The sequence below is a fragment of the Psammomys obesus genome, unplaced genomic scaffold (assembly GCF_907164565.1).
Source record: "Psammomys obesus unplaced genomic scaffold, mPsaObe1.curated_primary_1811, whole genome shotgun sequence".
NCBI lineage: Eukaryota > Metazoa > Chordata > Mammalia > Rodentia > Muridae > Psammomys > Psammomys obesus.
In genome coordinates this window covers 2,433,003-2,451,333 of record NW_026596158.1, presented here as the reverse complement: position 1 = coordinate 2,451,333, position 18,331 = coordinate 2,433,003, and the positions used below count along the sequence as shown (strand labels likewise).

General features: G+C 49.8%; 1 protein-coding gene across 1 annotated transcript in view; it reads left to right on the top strand.

Moving 5' to 3' along the window:
* The window catches only part of Wdr62 (WD repeat domain 62), a 38,638-nt gene that overhangs the window by 3,248 nt on the left and 17,059 nt on the right, over positions 1 to 18,331 (top strand). The window contains exons 2-12 of the mRNA XM_055594998.1: positions 602 to 693; positions 1,959 to 2,021; positions 3,528 to 3,585; positions 3,814 to 3,984; positions 4,693 to 4,830; positions 5,167 to 5,349; positions 7,307 to 7,467; positions 10,066 to 10,255; positions 12,501 to 12,638; positions 14,204 to 14,382; positions 16,740 to 16,831. Of these exons, the coding sequence (XP_055450973.1) occupies positions 602 to 693; positions 1,959 to 2,021; positions 3,528 to 3,585; positions 3,814 to 3,984; positions 4,693 to 4,830; positions 5,167 to 5,349; positions 7,307 to 7,467; positions 10,066 to 10,255; positions 12,501 to 12,638; positions 14,204 to 14,382; positions 16,740 to 16,831 (1,465 nt within the window). The remainder of the gene's footprint in view (positions 1 to 601; positions 694 to 1,958; positions 2,022 to 3,527; positions 3,586 to 3,813; positions 3,985 to 4,692; positions 4,831 to 5,166; positions 5,350 to 7,306; positions 7,468 to 10,065; positions 10,256 to 12,500; positions 12,639 to 14,203; positions 14,383 to 16,739; positions 16,832 to 18,331) is intronic.

Sequence of the window (18,331 nt, the reverse complement as noted above, 5' to 3'; positions counted from 1 at the left end):
GTTTTCTTTTTTTTCAGTGCTGGGTCTCAAGTCTTACACATGCTAGGCATGTTCTGTTATTGGGCTGTGTCTTCAAGCTATTACATTTTTTAGTCTGACTTGTTTCTCTGCTTGTTGAAACTGTAGACTGACTTTGATTAGGGAGCACTGTCTGCTTTTGCTCAGGGTGGTGTCTGCCCTGTGTGGCCTGAAGTGCTGGCCTTGGAGCTGGAGTGCCTCGGTTTGCACTCCAGCCATGCCGCTCTCCAGCTGTCGGATCTGTGGCTCATCTGTAAATAGGGTGGTTGCGATGCCTTCTTTCAAACAGATTGTCGGCATTTAAGTCTTTCATCCACAGGCATCCTTTGACACAGTCAGCGATCACCTTGTCACTGGGCATTCTCCCTCTCCTTCAGGCCCAGGTTCTTCCTTGTTAGCACTTGTTCCTCCTCAGCAGACAGGGGAGTGCTGTCAAAGGTCAAGTTAAAGTTGCAGGTAACCAGCACGACTTCAGAAGCTCGACTATGTGTGGAATGCAGCAGGAATTACACTCGTGGCTGAGGCAGCTATGCCATGTGGGGCCTGCTAGAGCAGGTATTTCTGACAGCCCTTTTCTTTGCAGGTGACACTTGAGAAGGTGCTTGGCATCACAGCCCAGAACAGCAGTGGTCTAACCTGCGACCCTGGCACAGGACATGTGGCCTACTTAGCAGGGTAAGTCTATGGGTGGGCTTTAGCATAAGCTGGTCACTGGTTAGGGATTGGGAGTTGAAGTCGATGGTGCATCTCTTTGGGCCTTGGCTTTCCCACCTGTAGAATGCTGCTCCCTCTGAGGGCTGTCGGGGTACTGTGCCTGGCAAGTCAGATCTGGGAAAACTTTTTTTTTTAAGATTTACTTTGTATAGTGTTGTGCCTGTATGTGTGTCTGCAGGCCAGAAGGGGGCACCAGATCTCATAGATGGTGAGCCACTTTGTGATTGCTGGGAATTGAACTCAGGACCTCTGGAAGCTAGTGTTCTTAACCTTTAAGCCACCTTTCCAGGCCTGGGAAAGCCTTTTAATGGTGACTGTGAATGTGAATTGGCAGCAGTCATGGGAAAATCGAGTGATTAAAGCCCACGCTCATGTCCAGCTCTTCCGCATATGCTCTTCCTAAAGCCTCTGCTTCTCTCCAGAAGTACACTCCACTTAGATAGGTGAGGGAACTGAAGGAGATCCAGTTTAGTCCAGACATACTGGTTTAGTCCCAAACTGCTTAGGTAGTGAAAGAGCCTTCTTCCGCTCCCCCAGCAAGATAGGGTCGGGTAGCCTCATAATAATAAAGAATAAATATTAATGAGACCTTGGGGAACAGTCTGGGATGGAGGACAGGCTAGCTCTTAAGTCCAGCTGGGATACGTTTCCATCCCCACTCCACCTCTCACCTGCTGGGTGGCCTGTGCAGAGAGCTTTCCCTCTCTGCCTCCGGTCCTCTCTATCTGATCTACAGCGCCCTGACCTCACCTGCAGCTGTGGGGCCTGAAGGTAATTATAGCATAAGGTCTGTGTAGGCCTAGGGCCTGCCAGAATAGCTCCTGCAAAGGAAGTGCTTGTTTCTGCTTAAGAACAGATTAATAATGACAAGTGCCCAAGATTTCTCAGCATTGATATCTGAAGGAAGGGGAAACCAGAAAGAGAACCTTGTACCCAAAGGGAACCTTATAAAAGCCTGAGTTGTAACTCAGTGGCAAAGTGCTCGCCCAGCATACTTAAGACCCTGGGTTCTATCCCCAGTACTACCGACACCAAAGCATCCTGGCAAAGGAGCCTCAGGTGGGAGCATTCAGAGCTAGCCTGGGCTACATGATGAGACAAAAAACAGAAACAAAACCAGAAGGAGCCTTATTGACACGTGGGTTTTTCTTTGGGGACAAAATCATCCCTGGGCTCAATGCTTCTCCCAACCCCCCAGTTTACACTCATTTTCCTCTTTTTCCCAGCTGTGTGGTGGTGATCTTGAACCCCAAGGAGAACAAGCAGCAGCATATCTTTAACACTACCAGGTAGGTTGGGCATGGGGCGGGGTTGGGGGACCAGGGTACTGGCCCAATCCTGTTCCCCACAGAGCCTGGAGGTGCTCACAGCTGTGACATTCACTCAGCCATGTCCACAGGATTGGAGACAGGGTTTCTTTGTGTAGCCTTGGGGGTCCTGGACTTGCTTTGTAGACCAGGCTGGCCTTGAACTCATAGCCTCTGCCTCCTGAGTGCTGGGATTAAAGGACCTGCTTTGTGCTAGGTATTAGCAGTCTAGTAGTGAGCAGAGACATGAATCTGCCCTCTAGAGCTGCCAGTGTGGACGACAGACCATAAACTCACCAGCAGATTACTAGCTGATTATGAGAGGAAAATGCTTGCAGGAGTGTTGGGAAAGAGAATGGGGAAAACTACATTGGAAGGCCTCCCTGAGTTTGTGACCTAAAGGAAATGATGATACCCATGCAAAGGAAAATTAGTAAGGGCAGAGGCGCAGCAGAGATGAAGAGTAAAGTCACCAGCAGAGTAGCCTGGGCCCACATGCTGGGGACAGGGGAGCAAAAAGGGAAGAGGAAGCTATAACAAGCCGCATCATTACCCCCTGCATCTTAAGGAGGGAGCCAGATGTCCACTGAGTCAGTCCAGGGAGGATGGTAAATTCTCTGGGGTTGTCAGACTCGCATAGCAGCCAGGTGGGTATTACACAGGAGCCTGTAATCCCAGCATTTAGTGTGCTGAGGCAGAAGGATCATGAAGTAAGACCTGAGCTACATAATGAGATCCTAAGCAAACAAAAACAAGAATAAAAACAGGATTGAAACTAAGGAGGAGCTAAAGCTGTACAATCTGAGCATGGTCCTTCTTCCAAAAGGCATGCCAGCTAATCAGCCCATGTTCAGGCTAGTTATGGGCTTCAGAGACTGGCCAGAGAGACCGCACAGTCTGTAAAGTTCTTGCTGTGCAAGTGTGAGGACCCAAATCCAGGTCCCACATAAAAAGTTTGGTATGCTGACATGTGCTTATCTTCCCAATGTGGGAAGGTAGACACGGGGCCAGCCAGCCTAGCCGAATCGTTAGCCCTGGATCCCAGTGAGAGGCCCTGTCTCAAGGAAATGAGCAGTTAGCTCCTGAGGAGCCACTCTGAAGGCTGCTCTCTGGCCTCCATATGGAGAAGTAGAAACATTTCGGCTATTGGGCAAGCTGTGTCTGTGCCATCTATACCAGGGTCTAGCCATGAGTACCACTGCTCTAGTTTGGCCCAGTCTGCACCTGTGTTACAGGTGGGTCGGGTCTTGGGAGCTCACACACACTGCGACATCCGGATCGCAGTGTTTGGGTTTGCTCCTGAGGGAGGAAAAGACCCTTGCTTTTGTTCCGTTTCCCTGAATGCCATGTTGGGCACACAGGCAAGCTGGCTGTGTAGTAGCTGCTGACACTCATTTCTCCAAGCCTTTCCCCAGCCTTGGGGACCAGGAGTAGGCAGAATGCTGAGAGCATGGTGGAACCAGTGACGACTCCTTTTCTTGTCTCCAGGAAGTCCCTGAGTGCTCTGGCCTTCTCCCCAGATGGGAGGTACATAGTGACAGGAGAGGTGAGTCTTGACTGAGTGGGTGGGCAAGGTCTCAGAGCTATTCCTTCTGCTTTCAGCAAGCTTGGAAATCCCTGAATTGGCTTCTTCTGGTTTTAGAGAGGCCCTGTGGCAAATAGGGGAGGTAGCTTTTGGGAACAGGTTGTAACAGTGTCAACTCGAGCTTCAACAGCCTTCTAGACACATGGTTCAGCAATAGTAACGGACTCACCACAACCTCCCCACCCCCAGAACGGGCACAGGCCAGCCGTGCGTGTCTGGGATGTGGAGGAGAAAACGCAGGTTGCAGAGATGCTGGGCCACAAGTATGGTGTGGCCTGTGTGGCCTTCTCACCCAATATGAAGCACATCGTGTCCATGGGCTACCAGCATGACATGGTCCTCAATGTTTGGGACTGGAAGGTGAGAACCCAGTGGGCTGTGGGTATATGGCGGCCAGGGAGTCCCTAGCCTCAGACCCTGGGAGCTAAACAGGGAAAGTTTAGCAGCCAGGGAAAGTGCTTACAGGGCACCTACCAGCTTTCTGTGGCACCATTCTTACCGAGAGGCTTCTCTCTCTGAGGTCACCTCATGGCGAAGAGTTTGGGCCATCAGGTCCTTGTTGAAGTAGGGAACAGATGGGGAGCAAAGCCCTTGTATTGTGAGGTGTATGACAGAAATATTATTTTTATGTTGGCTAGCTATGACCTTGGACAAGTGCCTTGACAATTTCTTCACTTGTGAAATGGTTTTAAAAGCGTCCTCCTCTTGGAGGTGTGAACTGCAGTTCCCTGACATGCACGTAAGGCTGGGCTTTGCCACAGCTGTAGGAGGACTTGAGGTCCCGGCCCTGCTTATAACCCGCCATGGGACCGTGCGCACACCCTGGCAGGGTGGAGAAGCAGGATTGTGTGGGCCTTGCCTCCAGCTGCAGAGCTGACCCCTGGTGAGAGTTCTGACACCTAGTGTTCCCTGGGGAAACTTCCTCTGCCCTTCTGGGGACCAGGAATGACCAGGGTCACACACAGTTTCCCCAGAGTTTAGACTACTGCTGGGTCCAAGAAAAATGGGGGCGCAGGGTGGCCAAGGTGTGGAGTGGGTAGGTGAGCGCCTCTGTACCCGTTCCTCCAGAAAGACGTTGTGGTGGCTTCCAACAAGGTGTCGTGTAGAGTCATCGCCCTCTCCTTCTCTGAGGACAGCAGCTACTTTGTCACTGTTGGCAATCGGCATGTGAGGTTTTGGTTCTTGGAAGTCTCCACTGAAGCAAAGGTGAGTTTTGCTCTCATTCCAGCCAGGTCTTGGAGAGTCAGTAGCCATGCAGGCTTCTATGACTACCTGGGGCAGGAGGCAGTGGTCTCCCAGGGCACCCAGCTTCTCAGGCTTCCAGGTTCTGACTAGTAAGCCCTGCTGGATTCTGCCGCTAGGCCAGAGCTCACTACTGGACCACTGTCTCCTGGCCCCTCTGCCCAGAGTGTGGCTTCTGCCTTTCCTCCTCCTCCGCATGGAGGCTTTCTTAAAGACCCTTCTGTTTAGCTGTGTCCTAAGGGGCCTGTTACGGCCCTGTTGAGCACGGGCAGTCCCTAACATGTCCTGCTCTGCTTCCAGGTGACGGGCACAGTGCCGCTGGTAGGGCGCTCGGGCATCCTGGGTGAGCTGCACAACAACATCTTCTGCGATGTCGCCTGTGGCCGGGGCCAGATGGCGGGCAATACCTTCTGCGTGTCCTACTCTGGCCTGCTCTGCCAGTTCAGTGAGAAGCGGGTGCTGGAAAAGTGGATCAACCTGAAGGTGCCTGCCTCCCTTTCTGCCGGCAGCCAGCGGGGAACTCTTCCCTTAGCGTATCCAGACTCTGCTGCACTAGCCGGGATCTGGGGAGGGGCTTTCTCCAAGTCAGGATCTTCCCTTCATTGTGCATTTCAGTCTGTCCTCAAGCTCACGATCCTCTTGCCTCAGCCTGAGTGCTGGGATTACAAGCGTGCGCTGCGCATGCCTGGCTCCATGTTAATGGCTGACCACACAGGTTCTCTGGGAGACTCTCCCTTCCCAAGCCTCAGTTTCCTCATCTGTAAAAGCAAATGCTAGACCAGTAAGCTGGCCAAGCAAGTAAATGAGGCTGCCTCCAAGCCTGGCAGCCTGAGGTCCTCACTGGGAGGAGAGAGCTGGTTCCCATAGGTTGACCTTTCACTGCCACGTGTGTGCTGTGGCACAGGGCGCCCTTCACTCCACAAATAACTAAATCAGTGCATTTAGTGGAAATGCCTCCTTCCTCAGAGTGGATGGTCGTACGAGGTAATGTGCAGGAGGGATTTTTTCTTAATTTAAGGTATCTTGAACCTACTATTCTGTCAAAAAAGAAAAGCTTGTGCAAATATGTACATTTTTAGACTAAAGGTCAATGTTTTACTAATTGCAGGGTTATTTTTTTTCTCCCAGTGCCTGAAAGTTGAGTCCAAGCTGTCAGCCTGCTCCAAGCTCAGTTACCGTTGACTGGGTGGAGGAGATGCGCTTTTTATTGACTGTGCTGGCTGGCCTCTGCTGAGGGTCGGCATGCCTGGCCTCAGGGCATGCAGGCTGTGGTATCTGTGTTCTAGGAACCTAAGCATCATTTTTTTTAAAGTTTATTTTTACTTGTGTGTCTGTGTGTTACAGACTGTTGTGAACTGACCACTGGGTGCTGGGAACCAAGCTCTGGTCCCTGTCACTACATAAGTGCAGGAGCCCATGGAGGCCAGAAGACAGCATAGGACCCGCTGGCCGTAGAGTTCTAGGTGACCATGAGCTGCCTGGTGTGGGCACTGGGAAGCAAACTCCAGCCGCTTCGAGAGCAATAAGTACTTGGAACTGATGAGCCATCTCTTTAGCTGTAAACATTTTTTTTTTCTTTTAATCTTTTTTTCTAGAACTTAAGCAACTTCAAAGCAAGTTAAAAGCTATTTTGCTTGTTTGCTTTTATCTAGACAAGGTCTCGTTATATAGCTCAGGCCTCAAACTTGTGCTCTTTTGACGTCAGTTTTCCCAGTGCTGGCATTGCAGTTGTACGCCACCTCTACTGGTGCAAGGAAGCACCTTTTATTTGGTAAGGTGTGGTGCTACGCCAGAGGGTTGCCAGAAATTCCAGTGTGGCTCGGGCTGTACAGTGAGGCCCTGTCTTATAAAATAAACAGGCAAAACCAAGAGCATGCACACGCACACAGATTTTCACAGACGCCAGATGACTAATAATGACTAATAAGTGAAGTTTCTGTGGAAACCTGGAGTCTGTGTGTAGAGTCTGATGCATGCAACCCCTTTTGTCTGTGTGTCCAGGTCCAAACTTCAGCCCAGTTACTGCAAGTGACCTGCCAAAGTCACGGCCTGCTGAAGACGTGCATCGCTCAGATTTGTTTATTTTTATTTTATGTGTATGAGTGTTCTGCCTGCATGTGTCATGTGCACCACTTGTGTGCCTGGTGTCTGTGGAGGTCAGATGAGGGTACTGGATCCCCTGGAACTGGAGTTAGAGATATTGTGAGCCACCACGTGGGTGTGAGTTGGACTTGGGTCCTCAGCAAGAACAGCTGCTCTCAACTGCTGAGTCGTCTCTCCATCCCTGACAAACTTTCATGCACAGTTAAGCTCCTCTGAGTAGCTGTGACAAGTCTGCCCAAGTCTCATCTCTACCCACATGCTGGCGTCTTCACTGGAACCTGGTGCTGTATTTCAAAGTCATGGAGAGCACCAAGTTCACCTGGGTGTGTCTCCTCAGGTATCCCTGGCTTCCTGCCTGTGTGTCAGTGAGGAGCTGATCTTCTGCGGGTGCACAGACGGCATAGTCCGAGTCTTCCAGGCCCACAGCCTGCACTACCTCGCCAACCTGCCAAAGCCCCACTACCTAGGAATAGATGTGGCACAGGGCCTGGACTCCAGGTACTGCCCTGCGCTGGGGGAGGGAGGGTGTGCCCGAATCTGTTCACTGGCAGCCGTCCATGCTTGCACGCCCATCCACTTTGAGTGTCCATACTGTAAATACTAGTGATTGCTCTTAGTTCTGAAAACTCATGGCAGCAAAGAAAGCAGAAGAGTCCTGCTTCAAAGGCAGGCCTCAGGGTAAGGGGACACTCCAACATCAGGAAAGAAACCTCAGAACAGGAGGATGACAGCAGGCACTCCCCTGGTTGTAACATTTACTAAGCAGCTACTCCGTGACATCCCAAGGCTGAAAGCAGGGACTGGGGCCAGGAAGGTCTCTGCCAGCATCCATGCACCATGGCTCACGCCTTTAAGCCCAGCACTTGGGAGGCAGAAACAGGAGGATTTCTGAGTTCGAGGCCAGCCTGGTCTATAGGACAGCAAGGGCTAAACAGAGAAACCCTATCTCAAAAAAAAAAAAAAAATCTGCATGGAAAGCCTGTACTCCAGGAAGCGTGTACAGGGAGAGAGCTCCATGAAGAGTATGCAGATGAGACCATGGCAAAAGAAAGCAGTGACTTAGAAGAGTGCTGGGAGGGGCTCTGGCCGGAGCATCTGGTGTGAACATAAGAGGACAGTACACCAGGTGCGGCATGTCGCAGAACTATCAAAGGGCTTGGAGGCTAGCAGGCTGATGGAGGTCAGCTGGGTCACCCTTTGTCGCTCTTGAGGTTCATGGAGTAGCCACGGGGTTCATGGTAAGCCCTTGAGTGCCATATTCAGAACAAAGGGAAGGCCCACGATGTGGCGTGCTCCCCTGCAAGTCCTGTTTGTGGAAAGTGGCATGGTATGTAACTGTGCTGGGCTGCCTCTCTGTAGTTATTGGCTCTTAGGCCAGCAACATGTACAAGAGAGAGCTGGACAGCATTGCTGGGTGTGGAAAGAAAAGAGAGAAGGCAGGCGAGCAAGCTGCAGTGTGGCATATTGCAGTAGCAGGCTGCCTAGCTCCTCCACCTCCTGTAGTGTGGGCCTCATCAGTGTGCCCTGAGTTTGCTTCCTCATCTGCAAAACAAAACCACTTTCCTGCTAGCAGTGAGAACTGAATGGCATGCAACAAGTACTTAATGTACCGTAGGCTTTGTAGTAAATGCAAGGTCTGGAGCCTGCTCCTCAGCTCCTTGCACTGCAGTTTTGGATCAGTTATTAATGAATCCAGACAGAAGAGAGGAGGCCTGACGTTTATGCTCATTTCCCTCTGAACAGAAATGGACAGGATCTGGGCTTAAATGGAATGGGGATAAAAGTGATAATTAGTCAGTAACTCAGCCAGGCATTGTGGCACACACCTGCCGCAGATCTTTGAGAGTTCAAGGTCTCTGGTCTTTTGCTACTTTGTGGGTTCTTTTTGTTGTTTTGTTCTTGTCTTTTAAGACAAGGTTTCTCTGTGTAACAGCTCTGGCTGTCCTGGCACTCTTTAGACCAGACTGGCCTTGAACTCACAAAGACCACCTGTTTCTGCCTCTTGAGTGCTGGAGTTAAAGGCTGTGCCACCACTGCCCAGCTTTTTGTGGGTTCTTTTTTCCACCCTTTATCCCCCTGGTTTCACCCCAAACACTAGGTAGAAGAGAAACAAGGATAGAGGGGAGAGAGGAATTAGGAAAATCCCTGAATCTAATTTATTTCCTTTTGTTTCTTCTTTGACCATGGCTACTAACAAACTGCAACCAACCTTTTTAAATAACAGCCCCTCCCCCATATCCCCTCACATTTATACACCCTTTAATTCCAACGTCACACAATTACAGAAGCTGACAAAACCACGCCCCTGCTAGAGCACCAGGCAAAGCATGGTCAGATGCTGTGGACAGTCCGAAGCAGCCCCTCATCCCTGCACTAGGGATTAAAGCAAAAGCACATTTTATCTAGTATTTCTGTGTTTTTCATAGAAACCCAAATTCCAGAATTCTCACCATAGACTTGATGTTTTAACCTGGGTCTTAGGAGAGGCCTGAGACACAATGATGGCTTCTGCTTCCTAGTTACAGTAGTTGCCAGTTCTTCCTTAAATTTATTTTTCATTCATTCACTTATTTATTTCAAGAGAGGGTTTCTCTGTGTAGCCCTGGCTGTCCTTGAACTCACTCTCTAGATCAGGTTAGCCTTGAACTCAGAGATCCGCCTGCCTCTGTCTCCCAGTGAGTGCTGGGCTACAAGGTGTGCGCCACCATACCTGGCTTCAAGTTTATGTTCAGTGTTCTTATTGGTGCGTACATTCCAGGTGGCAGATGCTGTTGATCATGTCACCACTGATGACCATCACGTGTGTGGTGTTTGCCCCCCTACAGGACAAGCCACTTTAACTGCAATGGGTGCCACGCAGCGTGCTTTCATAACACCTCAGCCTTAGTTTACATTTCTAATGGAGCAACACATAGTAAATAGAGGCATTTAGACGAAACGGAACGTGCTCTCAAAGCTGGACGGGCACTTCCAGTTTGCAGCCTGTGTTGGAAGCAAATCAAAAGACAGGAAGTGGGCTTCGAGTAAAAAGTGGCCAGCCACAGAGATGCAGGGGCTCGCTGGCCTTGATGGTGACTCACCTGTATGGCTTTGTAGCTTCCTCTTCCACAGAAAAGCAGAAGCCGTCTACCCCGATACAGTGGCACTGACCTTTGACCCCATCCACCAGTGGCTGACCTGTGTCTACAAAGACCACAGCATCTACGTCTGGGACGTCAAGGACATCAGCAAAGTCTGCAAGATATGGTCGGAGCTTTTCCACAGCTCCTTTGTCTGGAACGTGGAGGTGAGGCCCTCTTTCTCTCTGTCCAGCTCTGTCCCCACTGGGCACAGCTCCTGTACTCCCCTCAGAGCTTAGAAAGCTTCTTTAACCATTGTGTTAAAAGACACAACTTAGGGCTGGAGAGATGGCTCGGTGGTTAACAGCACTGTCTGCTCTTCCAAAGGACCCGGGTTCAATTCCCAGCACCCACATGGCAATTCACAACTGTCTGTAACGCCAGTTTAAGGGATCTGATACCTTCACGCTAATGAACATAAAAATAAAAATTAAAAAAAGACACAACTTGAGCTGGGTTAGTTGGCACACACATTTAATCCCTGCACTTGATGTAGAGGCAGGGAATTAGGAGTTCAAGGACATCCTTGGCTATACAGAATATATAAGCCCAACCTGGAGTACATGAGAACCTGTCCCAAAGAAGGAAAAGAACCTGAACAGGGTGGATGACCCATGCCTGCTTTTAATCCCTGAAGACAGAGGCTGCTAGATCTCTGTCAAGGCTAGCTTGGTGTACAGAGCAAATTCCAGGCCAGCCAGGTCTGTTCAGAAAGTGAGACCCTGTGATGAAGAGAGAAGGAGGGAGGGAGAGAAGGAGAGAAGGAAGGAAGGAGGGAGGGAGGGAAGGAAGGAAGGAGATCTCAAAAGCTCTGTTTAGAGACTAGAGAGATGCTCAATGGTTAGGTGTGAGGTGGTGGCTCATAATGGCCTGTAACTCCAGTTTCTGAGATCTTCGCCCTCTCCTGCCTCTGTGGACATTGCATGGGCATGGTGCATATCCATGCAGGGTAAACACTCATAAAATGAAAATAAAGTCTTCTCTGGGCATGGTGGCTCACGCCTTTAACCCCAGCACTCAGGAGGCAGAGCCAGGCAGATCTCTGTGAGTTCGAAGCCAACCTGATCTATACAGCTAGCTCCAGGACAGCCGAGGCTACACAGAGAAACCCTGTCTTGAAAAAACAAAACAAAACAAAACAAAAAAACACAAAAAGATATTTTTAAATAAAAAAATAAAGTTGTGGGTTTTTTGTTTGTTTGTTTTAGTTAAAGAGAAAGCTTGTACAGCTTGACTGTTAGCAGGCACTGAGGTCCAATGCGCAGACCCATTTCTTAGTTGGGAAGTTCGTTGTAGGATCTTCTCATCTATCCGTTCTCTTTGCTGCCCCACGAACATGGATGAGTCACGTCTTGTTCTGGATTACCTGGTCACTTGATGGACATTTGCTGCAGCCATGGCAGAATGATGCTTGATTCTTTTTCTTTGCCCTTACAAACAATTGATTATCTGCCTGCTGAAGGTACCTGGTGGATCGGTTCATAGCATTATATAAACTTGTATATTTTCATTTACTGGAGAGGCCTTTGTCTGCCACCATTAACGTTGTTGGAGCTCAAACTGTCTGTTCTGGGCCAATGGGAACTTCTTTACATTGGCTTCAGGGATTGGAAGCAACCCTAATAATCTTTGATAGCACCTTGCAGGTGGGGTGTCAAGATGCTCGAGCCTCATCTTGTACATTTTTTGGCCCAGGCCTGGACCCAGCTATTATTTGGGAAAACCCTGCTTAATTTTTCAGTTGGAATTGGCATGGCTGTTTTTGTTGGTGTTTGGTTTTTGCTTTCATTTTTCACCCAGAGCTTTATTCACACTATACAAGTGCGCTACCACTGAGCTCCATCCCCTGCTCCATCCAGCCTGCTAATTATGAAATCACTCAGGGCACTTAGGTGACACCTAAGTTGTCAAAGACACAGGAAATTATAGAATGAGAATATCCTATTATTCAATTTTTTTTCCACATCACACATACCAAAATTGAAGAGTGGCAATTACTCAGTTCTGAAAATGATCACATTCTTTTGTTTTCTGTTTTGTTTGTTTGTTTGTTTCTATTCGGGAAACACATGCACACATATTTTTCAGACAGAATCTCATTGTGTGACCCTTGCTGGCCTCAAACTCACAGAGATGCACCTGCCTCTGCCTCTGCCTCTGAAGTGCTGTGATTAAAGGCAGGTACTGCCGCTCCTGGCTCGTTTTTTTGAGATAGAATCTTGTTATGTAGTCCTCAAAATGTTTTTTCTTTCTGTCTGAGACAAGGTTTCATGTAGCCCAGGCTAGTTTTGAACTCAGTATGTAGCTAAGTCTGAAATTAACTTCTGATCTTCCTGACTGATGGGATTGCAGGCGTAGTCCATGTCATCATCATCTGTCATTCCAGTGTTGCCTTGTTCTCTGGGACTATAGGTGTATCCTGAATTTGAAGATCAGAGAGCTTGCCTGCCGTCCGGCTCTTTTCTGACTTGCTCCTCAGACAACACCATCCGCTTCTGGAATATGAATAGGAGCTCTGACACTCAGTGGCGGAAAAACATCTTCAGCGATGTGAGTGGCTTCACTAGTCTGGTGTCTAGGAGTGTGCTGACTTGCCTGTGGAACCAGGACGTTAGGCCTCCCCAGGGGCAGCAACAGATAGAGCACTCTCATCCCTTCTTGTCTGTCTCTTTGTTCCTTCCTCCCTTTCTGTGGTGGGTGGCAGATCTGTCTTCTCTCTCTCCAGCATAGCTTTTGCTGTTGAGGTGTGTGGCCTCTCCAGGCAGCCTACACACTGGGGATGGTCTTGCTTCCAAGTCTTGAGTAGCAACTCGGGAGAGTACAGTGAGCACCAGGGACTTACCCCTGTCAGTGGCTGTCACACAGGAACCTCAGCTGGTGTGAGAGATGGGTTCTAGGGAGAGGCTGGGGAGAAACAGTTTGCTGAGGAAATTTTAGTCGGTGCTGCCAGGTCAGCACGGGAACTTTTCTAGGGAGCAGAGAACTGAATCACTTAATTGTACCATTTGCTACAGCATCCATGTGGCACCTCCAAGTCTAGTGAGAGGCAGACAGTGATTCCATAGCTGCGAGTCGTATGCAAATACACGTTTAGGAGCACCATGAAAGAAAGTGACAGGAGGCTAGTGCCCTGCAAGGCCAGTGCGCCAGCCCAGGAGCTCCGCCAGCAGAAGCAGCTCCTCCGAGAGAAACACTTCAGCCCAGTATGGGGGAGGGGTAAAAAGAGGGGCAGACTCCAGACCTGGGGAAAAACCTGTGCAAAGGCCCCACAGTGACCCAGTGACACCTTGAAAGGTCAGCGTGGCAGCAATAATGCAGGCCTCAAGTGCTGGGGATGAATGGTAACTGCCCCTTTGCTGCCTGCCCTCTGCAATCAGCAGCTCTGTCTTCTGTGTGATAAGAAATGTGAAATTTGCCAGGCACGCTGTCAGACACCATAAACCTGTGATTGGGAAGCAGAGGCAGGAGGATCAGGAGTTTGAGGCCAGCCTGGTTTCCAGGAGACCCTGTCTTATAAAAACAAAGTCACAACAACAGAAAAAGAACATCTTAAAACTCTTGTGAAAGTGCGCTTTTCTCATGTGTAAAAGGGGTTTGTGGGCTAGAGGGAGATGGCTCAGCAACACTTGCTGCTCTCACAGAGGACCCCGGGGCAGCTCACAACCAGTTAACTCCAGTGACTGAGGCTCCAGTGACTTTCCGGCCCCCTCGAGCCCAGCGCATGCACGGTGCACATACCTGCGTGCAGGCAGAAGACGCAGACACATTTAAGAGAAAGAAGTCTGGAGGCAGCTCGTCCAGCTCCAGGAAGCTCTTAGAGACGCAAGGGCCCCCCTTCATTCTGTCACATAGAAGGTAGCTGTCACCCTCATGAGCCAGTGTATCAGAGCCCTGTGGAGCCAGATGGGGAAGACTGCCCACAGGAGCATTCTCACTTGTTGTCCCTCTCAGTGTCCAAATTCGTCTAGCTGTTAGGAAGACAGTGCAGTGCAGTTTCTGTTCCCTGTGGGGAAGCTCCTGGCTCCCAGCTTGAGTTCTGTTCCTCAGGAAGATGATGCCAGGAGAGGCACTGAGCTCAAGCGCCTCACAGGCTGACGTTGGCCTCTGTCCCACAGACCCTGCTGAAGGTGGTGTATGTGGAGAATAACACCCAGCACCTACAGGACATGTCTCACTTTCCAGACCGGGGCAGTGAGAACGGCACACCCATGGATATGAAAGCTGGGGTTCGAGTCATGCAGGTCAGCCCCGACGGCCAGCACTTGGCTTCAGGTGACCGCAGTGGAAATCTGAGGCAAGTGGCCCTGGGGATGGCTGGTGCACCTCCTAGCCCCAGCAGGGGTTCTCAGGGCCTTGGGGAGGAGTCTTGGTCTTGGCACCTCAGCTGCTGGTGGAGAGTAAGGGACCATGGGTAGTAATGCAGACCAGCAGCACTCCAGGACTTGAGCTGGGAGGGCCTTTCTGAACGTATGAGGTCACGGCAGCAGTGTAGACCGGCCTCTGTACTGGACAAGGGAGATTCATGAAACACTCACAGCCGTTGGGCACGAGACTGAAATGCCAGTGGGAGGCGCTACCTGTAAGGGCTGGGTACACTGAGGGTTCATTGGGTACAGCATAGAAAGCATGGGACTCACCCACCCCACAGGCTGTTCTTTCACTTGGTGGTTTGTTTGTTTGTTTGTTTGTTTGTTTTGGTTGTTGGTTTGTGTGTATGTGTGTGTCTCTGTCTGTCTGTCTATGTGTCTCCTTGGAAGAAACTAGAAGGATTTAAGATGCTCTGGAGCTAAAGTTACAGGTGCTTGTGAGCCACCCAACATTGATGTTAGGAACCAAACTCAGGTCCTCTGGAGGAGCATTCGTACTGCTAACTGCTGAATCACCCCTCCAGCGCCTGGTGTGTTTATTTTAGACAGTCTTAAACAGCCAGGATGGCCTTTAACTCCTAATTCTCCTGTTCTGCCTCCTGAGTCCTGGGGTGAGAGCTGTGTACCACTGTATCCAGATTTGTTTTTATTTTCACTGTATTATTTATTCATTTATTTGTCTGTATGTGTGTGTCTGGGCGTGTAGTCTGTGTATATGTGGGTGTGCATGCCTGTACAGAGGGAGAAGTGAGGTTTCTGTCACTCTGTTATACTTATTTCTGAGACAGGCTCTCATGGATCCTGAAACTCCCTAGATCCCAGTAAGCCCCAGGGATCCCCTTGTTTCTGCCCCCGAGTGCTAAGTTCCAGGCACATTGTACTGTGGCTAGCTTTTAACATGGCTATTGGGGATCCAGACTTAGATCCTCACACACAGCAAGCACTTACCCTCTGAGCTGTCCCCCCAGCGCTGTGTTCAGGTTTGAGACGGGGCCTTGTACTGTAGGCACCCTGAATGGCAGCCCAGTCTGTTCCTGAACTTGTGTCAGTCCTCCTGCCCCAGCCTCTAGAGTGCTAGGATTGTAGGACAGGCATGAGCAGCCATCATGCTTAGCTAATGTGTGCTAGCAGCACGAGCTCTGTCCAGGAGACCAGGTTTAAGATGGTAAGTGCAGCTGTGGCCATCTGAGCCTTGAACTGCAAGTGGGGAAGAAACTGCAAAGCATGTGCCCCACAAAGGGGCAGCTAGCTACCCATGGGTAACAAGTGGGTAGTTTTTAATTTATGTGTATCTCTGTGTGGAAGTCAGAAGACAAGCTCTGAGGGTCAGCTCTTTCCAGTGGCTCTTGAGGATTCCAATCATTGGTCTTGGCAGCAAGCACCCTTCCTCACCATCTCTTTAGCCCTAGTGGTTTTGCTTGTTTGTTTCATTTTCCATGTGAAATTCTGTGATTGTTTTTTTTTTAATTATTGGCAATTGTGATACCAATCACTGCATTAGGTGAGGTGAGTGTGTCATTAGACTGCACTTGGTGACAGCACTTCCTTGAGTGCTAACATGGGCGAACACTCTTGCTCCAGGCCTGGTGATGGCTGAGCACTGGGTAGACAAGAGGTTTGACCCCTCCCCACGCCTGCTCTATGTGAGCCCTGCTTTGCGTCTCTCTATACCTGGGTTAATTGAGACCAGAGAGACCAGGAAAGACTGGGCTGCAACTCACGTGGCAGACTAGAGGAGCTTCCTGTAGTGGCAAAAAGAAGGAAAGTCTACGTTTGAGACTGTTTAAGACTGAGGGATGAGCCAGGCGTGGCGGCGCAGGCCTTTAATCCCAGCACTCGGGAGGCAGAGGCAGGCAGGTCTCTGTGAGTTCCAGGCCAGCCTGGTCTACATGGTGAGTTCTAGGACAGGTAGAGCTACACAGAAAAACCCTGTTTTTGGAAATAAAATTAAAGAAGAAGAAAGGTAAATCCATGAATGTGGTCTCTGACCCTTTGTCCTTTCCAGTGGAGACTACCTATGTTATTTAGCTCTACAAAAATGCCCTTTGATACAAAGGACTGTGGTCAGTCCCTGTGAACTACAGTAGGTTCATACCTGTGGTCTCCTTGGCTCTACCCTGTCACATTACCACAGCCATGTTCTGGACGGGGGGTGTGGTTGGGCATCTCAAACTATTTGACTACATGACTGCAGTGCTAGCCTAGAGCCGGGCTGTGGGCACAGTGCGCTGTGGGCACAGTGGGCAGTGGGCAGGGTACAGTTGGCAGTGTTTCTGTCTCCCAGGATCCACGAGCTGCACTTCATGGATGAGCTGATCAAGGTGGAGGCCCATGACGCTGAGGTGCTATGCCTGGAGTATTCCAAGCCTGAGACAGGTAAGCCCACAGCAAGCGGAGGTCAGGCGGGCAGGACCATGGGAAGCAGCAGCTGGTGGGAGTCTTCAGTTCGAAAGAGCCCTGTTGCTAGACTCTGGACCAAACTGGCTTGGACGCGACAAAGCAAGACAGCTGAAGGCTCATGCTGGTCCTAGAACCTCATCAAGGCCCAAGCTGAATGTGTGTGAGTGTGAGTGAGGATATGAATAAACATAACCCCAGAATGTGAATAAGCTCGTTGTCTGCTAGATGGACAAACCTTTTAAAAAGTTAAGTACCAGGGCTGAAGAGATGGCTCAGTGGTTAAAAGCACTGTCTGTTCTTCCAAAGGACCTGAGTTCAATTCCCAGAAACTACATGGTAGCTTACAACTGTCTATAAGGGATCTGATACCTTCACCCTAATGGACATAAAATAAAATTAAATAAATTATTTTAAAAAAAGTTAAGTGCCAAGCTTGGCGGTGGTGGTGCACACCTTTAACCAGCACTCGGGAGACAAAGTCAGGCAGATCTCTGTGAGTTCAAAGCCAGCCTGGTCTACAGAGAGAGTTCCAGGACAGCCAGGACTACACAAAGAAACCAAAATAAATAAGTAAAAAATGAATGGGTGAATGTTAAATTCCTACAGGAACATTGCAAGATTGCTTACAAAGCTTTCATCTAAGTGCATCCCTTTAAATCTAGTCTAACCCTTTGAAGGTCTGCCTGCCTTCTCCGCTTTGCCCTCGCCATTCTGTGCATGTGTGTCACACACAGGGTAAATAAGAGCGTATACGTTTTGGTTTTGTGCTGGGTGGTGTGAAGAGTCCAGGCATGATGTCGCCTGGCCCTCCAGTACTCTCAGGAGAGACCATCTCCACGTACATGAGTGTGTGCTGGGGCTGGAGCCCAGTGGTGGAGCATCACCCAGCGTTGTAGAGGCCTTGGGTCCCATCTGGTCACGTGCCTCCGTACACACATGCACATGTATGCACACATGTAAAACACTGCAGTCCACTTCTGCTTTGCTACCGTGATGTTATTTATACAGTGGTTCTTACTCAAATCCTGTTAGAGAGCAGAAGTCAGGTGAGGCTACAAACCCTCAAAGTTGGTCCCCAGTGACTGGTGTACTTCCTCCAGCAAGGCTCTACCTCCTGGAGGTTCCATTGTCTCCTCACACAGGACTACCAGCCAGGAGCCAAGTGTTCAGATACGTGAGCCTATGGGAACATTTCTCATCAAACTACCACTTTACCCGTCTAGGTGGAGAAGAATCCCGAGGTGGCAAGTGATGATTTTCCATGCCATCTTTCATTCTTCCATCTTCTATACCCCCTGCCCATCAGACTCTTCCTTCTTCCCTGAGCTCTTTGGCCTCTGGCTCTATTGTTAGAATTCAGCTCTACTAGGTGATCAGATCAGGCATAGTCTGAGGGCCAATAAGCGGGGAGGCCCAGTGAAAGGATTGTAGCTGAAAGTTGTCAGCAAGGCCTGGGGAGGCAAGACTCAGGGCTGG